The 7075-nt window shown below is 32.7% G+C and overlaps 1 protein-coding gene across 3 annotated transcripts; it reads left to right on the forward strand.

The window, feature by feature from the left end:
• The first annotated feature begins 2254 nt into the window (after nt 1–2254).
• On the forward strand, nt 2255–6686 carry LOC114173805 (protein TWIN LOV 1). Of its 3 annotated transcripts, none has more exons than XM_028058425.1 (7): nt 2255–3168; nt 3801–4008; nt 4113–4177; nt 4540–4619; nt 4735–4790; nt 4873–4936; nt 6297–6686. In XM_028058425.1, the coding sequence occupies exons 1-7, from the start codon at nt 2637–2639 to the stop codon at nt 6447–6449; spliced, it is 1158 nt and encodes a 385-aa protein (XP_027914226.1). In that variant the 5' UTR covers nt 2255–2636; the 3' UTR covers nt 6450–6686. The 3 variants fall into 3 exon arrangements, with proteins under 3 accessions (XP_027914226.1, XP_027914227.1, XP_027914228.1); XM_028058426.1 differs by having other exon boundaries at nt 3801–3930; XM_028058427.1 differs by having other exon boundaries at nt 4735–4770; nt 6297–6628.
• Nucleotides 6687–7075: the final 389 nt, after the last annotated feature.

Consider the following 7075-nt stretch of genomic DNA (forward strand, 5'->3'; position numbering starts at 1 on the left):
AGTTTGTTTACAAGAAAAAAAAAGTATGAGTAGTTATCTTTATTCTCTTATCATCATTCTAGATTATATTTTATTCTTTTTTATCTTTATTGTGACTTCTTTTGTCTTTCCTTACTTTCTTTTCTTCTAATAGTCTTGTTTCAGGGTTTTGACAAATTACATTTCCTTGAATATCATTTTATTTTTGTGTATCGATTTTTTCATCCTCATTTCTGGTTCGTATGTTCTTCTTTTTCTATTTGTGTTGTTGTTATTATTATTTTGTTTTGGATTTGTATTAGAATTAGAAATGTGTTTGTTTTGCTCAGTTTTATTTTTCAGTATTAGAATTAGAAATGTGTTTGACATGGAACTGGAATTTTTCTACAAAACTATTAATAAGATTAAGATGTAGTATTTTGGTGGATAATAGATTAATTGGAGCATAATTCAAAGTTGAATTTTTTGTAGAAAAATAATTTAAGTTTAGGAAAAAAAAATACTTACTATCAAGTTGAAAAGAACAATAATTTTTTTAATTATTTTTATTAATAATTAATCATAAGATAAACTCTGCATATTTGTGAAAAAGTTGAGACTTGAGAAGGATGAATAAACTTGAGACTTCAAGATATTATAAGTCTATTATCGATTTTACTTTTTTGACAACCAATACCAAGTTTTATTGTGTCGTTTTATATTGATGAAGCTATTGAACAATCAAAAAATCTTCTTTCATTTTTGTAAAAAATATAGAAAAAATAGATTTGAAAATGCATTGATTTGTACTAAGAAAATTGATTTTGAAATGAATATAAAACTTAAATTTCGTGAAAAACATATTATAAGCAAAAAACTTTTTTTTGATAAAAATATTGATAATGAAAAAGATCTCTTCAAGAATCATTCAAAATTAATTACTTCTTATATATTATAGATAAAACAATTACCGTATATTTAAAGAATTTAAAATGTAGAAGATATTTCTTGTTTTGTATTTAATATTAAACAATGTACACAAATGATTAATTTGCTAATTTAAAGTGTTACAAGGAACAACATTTTAAATAATTTTTTCGTTGTGTTCTTAATTGTCTCTTTTATTTATTTTCTATGTTATCCAACAACCATGCTATTTTTAAGAAATATTAAAGTGAATAAATGAACTCATACAGTTATTTTATTATAAATTAAGTTAAAATTACTTCATATATTATTATTATATAATTAAAATAGATGGATTTAGTCCACCCACTTACGAATTATAATTAAAATTTTCAGTTATTTGATTAAGAATTAATTATACCTAAAAAAATATTTTATCAAGTAAAAATTACATTATTTAAATATTATTTAAAAACAATTTAACCATAAAAAGAAAAATTAAAGTGTGAATCTATATGATTAAAAATAATAATAAAAAATATAATAAAAAATACAGAAATATAGTTATTGTTAGATTAAAAATCAAGTCACTCCTCCAATTCCTAGTAACATCGTCTAATCGAATTCAATTTTGATTTATAATTAAAAAATTATTTTTTCAGTTCAACCAATGCGAACACGTGGTAAGGTGATGTTTAATCTCATGTTGACGACAGCTTTACTATTAATTAATTAATTATTTATTTATTTAAATTAAACTGTTTAATACCATACATAACTGCTATACCATACACCTCTCTATCCCACACGAATGAATATAAATGACGCTGAATTCAATTATTAGCTCTATTCACTAAACAAAATCTATCGTAATCTAACAACACTGACACGTCACCAAACAAAATAAAACATGCACACCGAGAAATGACGCGGATTGGATAAGAATCAACCCAACGTCAATTTCTCACTTTCTTTTCTTAATCAAAATTGAAACTTCCTATTTCTCTTTCTTCAACAGTAGAATTCAAAACGCCTTCAAAAAATTACAAATAAAAAATCAAATTTCTTAAACTAACTTTTTTTTTTCATCATCCAAAATCAATACAAGGCAAAATGGCAAACGTATGGTTGCAGCTTCACCCCTTCTTTGTGTTGTACACGTTTCTTCACTGGTCCATTTACTTGACCAGAAAACCGAAATCATGCCATAACTCTAAAATATCTTGCACTTTATTGTCAATAATTAACCAACTCCTATGGCGGTTTTGTGGTACAAAGTAGAGAAAATTACCATAATTTTAAGAAGGAAAAAGGATAGAGTTAAAGAAAAGTAAAAGAATATTTTAATTAATTGTTAGTATATATAAAGAAAATAAAGAAAATAAGAATTATGTGTGACTGCGGTTACGGTTGGTTATTCCCTCAGTTGCTTCGTCTTGTGGTAGTGGTGACACTCTGCGTTTGTCTTTGTCTTCCCTTCATTTTCCATCCAATAATTTCTCCTTACACGAACACCAGTTAATGGCTACCCTTCAATTCCACCACAACTCTTCTCAGATATTATTCTTATTCATCTTTTGCTTTCTTTAGAACTAAGCGAATAATTTCTTTGCCCTTCTCGCCCTCAAAACGCTGTCGTTTTCATGTCTTCACAATCGGCACGCTGCTAGCACCTGCGGAAGAAGAAGAAGAAGCTGCAGCGGTAGTTCACATGGGATTGGGAAAAACTGTAAGAAGAAGAGGAGTCATCGAAGGTTCTAGAACCGCCGCCGATGCTGATGGACCTGTGTGCCCAAATCCAGAGATCATTCGACCAACTTTACACGTGCCACGCGCGCCACTCGCTCGACGAATTGCCTGACAGCTTCACCATCACCGACCCCCACATCCCGGGCCACCCTATCGTTTTCGCAAGCCCGGGCTTCCTCAAGCTCACGGGCTACGCGCGCTGCGAGGTCCTCGGACAGACCGCCGCCGTCTTCCAGGGCCCGGGCACTTCCCGGAGGTCCGTCATGGAAATCCGCGAGGCCGTCCGAGAGGAGCGCACCGCGCAGGTCGTTTTGCTCAACTACCGCAAGGACGGCACGCCGTTTTGGATGCTATTTCGCGTCTCTCCCGTGTTCAGCGGCGACGGCGGCGCCGTCGTTCACTTCGTCGCTGTTCAGGTCCCGCTTCACAAAAAGGACGGCTCCGGCGTCAGGGATTTCGGCTTCGGGTGCTGCCGGAAGGAAGTGTGCACTGATTCGTTATCGGAGCTTGGTCGCGTGTGTTCCGTGGAGCAAGTGTTGGAACGTGATGTCATTGGTTGGTTTGTTTATATGCTTTTGCGTTTTGCCATTTTCCTTTTCAGTTGAGAGCTTCGTGTTAAATATTGCTTCACCAACCCTGAGAATTGTTGGTTGCACAAGTAAAAATGATTTCAGGACAAGACATAGATATGCGTGCTTCTGTTCGTGTTTTTTTAGTTAGAATTGTAGTTTAATCTCCTTAATCTATCTACAATTTTAAAGTATACTTTTATTATATCAATCGCTGATATATGGAATGAAACTCTCGATTAGAAAGCAACGCTCATCTAGCAATAATTTTTAACCTTTATTCTGAAAACCATGAATACATTTTTTGGTGTTGTGTTTTTAGGGAAAATAGTTTCATTTCAGTAATCGATTTCAAAATGTTTACATAAAAAGTCATCATAAATTGATTAAGTAAAACATTGAATAACAAGATCAAAATCACACGGAGAACTGGATTTAAGTTTTCTGCTAGTTTTAAATCTTACATCCTTTTGTTTATTCATCCTTCTACTTGCTGAACAAAAGAAGTTAAATGCATTTTATATTTGATGCAGAATTAATGTGGTAGCCCTTTGTGGTCTCGCAGTAATTGTGCTAGTGGTTTGGGTTATACTGATTTATTGGCTTTGTGAGATGCAGAATTGGAGAGTGAAGAACCGTGTGAGGCAAGTGAGGAGGAGATGCGAAGTGCCGTCACTGCCATGGACAATATCTTCTCCGTGCTAACCCATTTTAGTGAGGCGACTGGCAGATTAGTGTGTAGAAAGAGGTGCAGCATTCCTGACGTGGGTCTTTTAAGCACATCCTTGATTATTTCTCTTGGTAGAATCAAACAAAGCTTTGTATTGTGAGTTATTGGAAATGTCTAGTTTTGGTATTACTTTACCAAGAGCTTTATCCTTTTTGCAGATCCTTAATTTGTTGTTTATATGGTTTTGAGTTTCCTTGCAGAACTAATCCCCATTTACCGGACATGCCTATTGTTTATGCCAGTGATGCCTTCTTGGAATTGACAGGTTCTAAAACTATTTCCTTGTATAAATTTTGTTTTGATAAACTTTTCAACAAGTACTTATAAGGAAAAAAAAGAGACAAATGAATTACACTTTTCTTTTTAGTTAAAATCAACTTATGGATTTCAACTTTTTATAGAAGTGCTCTCATCTAACTTTTTCCAACACCGATGTGCATAAGTTGATTAAAGAAGCTTGATTCATTTATCTTTTCTTTTCTTTTCTTATGGTACTTATTGAAAAATTTATCCACCATAATGAAAGCCTCATGCTTATTTACAGCTTAATGCTGCGATCTGATGTAAGGACGTAAAACCAATGGCTCAAATTTACTTATGTTTTTAATTATCCCATTACCTGAATAGGTTATGGAAGAAATGAAGTTTTGGGTCGCAACTGTAGGTTTTTAGGTGGAACAGATACTGATACCTCTACTTTATATCTGGTAGTATGATTTTCTTGCCATAGTTTTTCAATGCTGTCTTCCTAATTTAGCAACTTGGAGTCTTAGACTAATGGAAATGAACTTTGGGATTATGCCGTTTTCTTGTTGTTTACAGATAAAGGAAAGCATTAAAGCTGAACAACCATGCACAGTACGTATTTTGAATTACAGGTTAATACTTCACTTTTTATTCTGCTGTCAAAGCTGTAAGTTTATTTATTGAATATACTGAAATTTTCTTGGACACTGACAGGAAGGACGAAAGTTCATTTTGGAATTTTCTTCATATCTCACCCGTTCGTGATGCTTCTGGCAAGGTAATCTTCACAAACTATTTCTTATCTAAGCTACAAATCTTAAACGTCCGTTTTCCAATTTCTGTCGGTCATTTGTTTTTCCAAGTCTGATTGGAGACATGAGAGAATTTTAACACAACCAAACATAAATATGGTCTTTATATTGGTGAATAGATGATAGCTACTCTTTTTGCTGCTTTGACAATACCATCTTTTAATTATTATAATCAGTCAGGTCCTAATGTGTAGTTATATTAAAAGGAAAATAATTTCTTAATAACTAAATTTTGATAACTTTCTCTTACAACCTGAGGCGGCATCTTCTACTAAGTGACTTCTCATTTTTTCATTTCTCTATATTCCAAGAACACTTAAAAGATGTTATAAAATTGTCAAAATTTAATAGTCAAAATATCATTGTCTTATTTAAAATTATGAAATTTTTGTGGTTGTTTGTTAACCGTATCCCCTGTATGGTTTTCAACTCTGAAATTTGTCATTCATTGTGCATAAGAAGTGGTCTGTGGTCTGTTGCACTGGAAAAACTTTCGTTGAGGAGGTAATGGTTCATATTGTGATAAAACTTTTCCTATTTTGTTTGCTTTAACCTCTTGTTTGTTCCTCATCTCCCCCTCTCCCCCAAAATTCTAAAAAAATAAAATAAAAATTCGAGAAATGAAGTCAGTAAACTGTTTTGCAAAAAGTTACAATGTATTCAAAATTGCTTTTTTGGAAATTGCACGACTGGTGTAAGTTTGGGTGATATATCATCAGATAACTTGATGGATCTATCATTTATTTCTGTTGTGGTGGATATTAGTAGCTGAAATTGTAGATGATGGCTTAATAATATTCACAATTCTGACGTGGTTATTTAGGATAACTTTGATGGTTCATGGTATGGTATTGTCTGGTTACAATTTTAAATGCAAACACTTGGTCTTTTGTTTACCTGTTTGATTGGTACCTTGATGTTACCACATTCTCATTTTGTTTCTGTGGGTAAAGTAATGAAAAATCCGGATTCTCGCCTTCTCTTGCCTCTGCTGTTTGAGTTACCAATTATCCTGCTGAATTTGTTTTCATTATGGATGCAAATCATATTTATATTCTGTATGGGTTTTTGCTGAGTTAAGTTAGTCAGGGATCAACATCCATTATGTGTAATGGGTTGGGATGACAAATCGGGTCAACTCTATTTTTTGGTCCATTTCACACTTAGCTCGCCAAAATTGGTCGGGTCAAGGTGGCCTGCCAGTGCAAACCCGTTTTTCACATTTATGTGTCTTGAATCTGATGATTTGTTACCCAGTATATCATGCTTCCATAGAAGCTAAATTGAAGCGCTACTAATTATAGAGTGATCGATGCTGATGTTCAGGTTGCATATTTTGTGGGAGTTCAAATAGAAGAGAGCAATAAAAATGACGATAGACAGTGTTTGAGTCCAGAGAAAAGGCAGCTTAGTGTGGTTGGTGTAGTCAAGGTTGCAGTGAGGAGTTTATCAATGAGTGCGGGATCTTCGAAGTCGTAGTACACGGATCTTGTGAGTTCGTTCCTTATGATATTAATCCATTGGGGACACTGATCGTTGAGATGATAGAAAGAAGCTAAAAAATTAATTGTGAAGAGAAAAAAAAAATCCATATATTGTAAGAAAACATTCTGCCTTCGAAGTCTATATATAAATAAAATGTATTCTATTTTCGCGTACTGGGTTGAAAAGAACTTTATTTACCGTAATTTAGAAATAAAAATTTACTTGTACTAATTCCACCTTCTTCTGTATAATATAATACTTTGTAGTTACACATAATGTGTATAAATGTATGTATTCATACTGTAATTAAACGATGAATGCCTTCATAATCATACTAGGCATTTATTGCAATACGTAGATTAAGACCTAATGATGATTAAGACTCCAAGATGAATTGCAATTATATATATATATATATATATATATATATATATGTATATGTATATACTTCGGTCTAAATTGTTGACTATAAGAACGACAAAAATCTATGTTGAACTGTCAATAATACAATTCACCGGATTAAATTTATTTATTTATTTTATATTTAACAATATGTGAAGTTTAATCTTAAAAATAATGTGGTTATAAGGCACGATTTTCTTTAGGAACCTTTATGAAAC

This window comes from Vigna unguiculata, chromosome 2, assembly GCF_004118075.2.
Source record: "Vigna unguiculata cultivar IT97K-499-35 chromosome 2, ASM411807v1, whole genome shotgun sequence".
NCBI lineage: Eukaryota > Viridiplantae > Streptophyta > Magnoliopsida > Fabales > Fabaceae > Vigna > Vigna unguiculata.

What these genes read in the sequence shown, in the direction of transcription:
- LOC114173805 (XM_028058425.1), top strand. Translation starts at nt 2,637, where the DNA reads ATGCTGATGGACCTGTGTGCCCAAATCCAGAGATCATTCGACCAACTT. An exon ending in TGCCTTCTTGGAATTGACAG is followed by an intron (nt 4,178 to 4,539) that starts GTTCTAAAACTA and finishes TTACCTGAATAG; the next exon opens with GTTATGGAAGAAATGAAGTT. An exon ending in TTCGTGATGCTTCTGGCAAG is followed by an intron (nt 4,937 to 6,296) that starts GTAATCTTCACA and finishes GCTGATGTTCAG; the next exon opens with GTTGCATATTTTGTGGGAGT.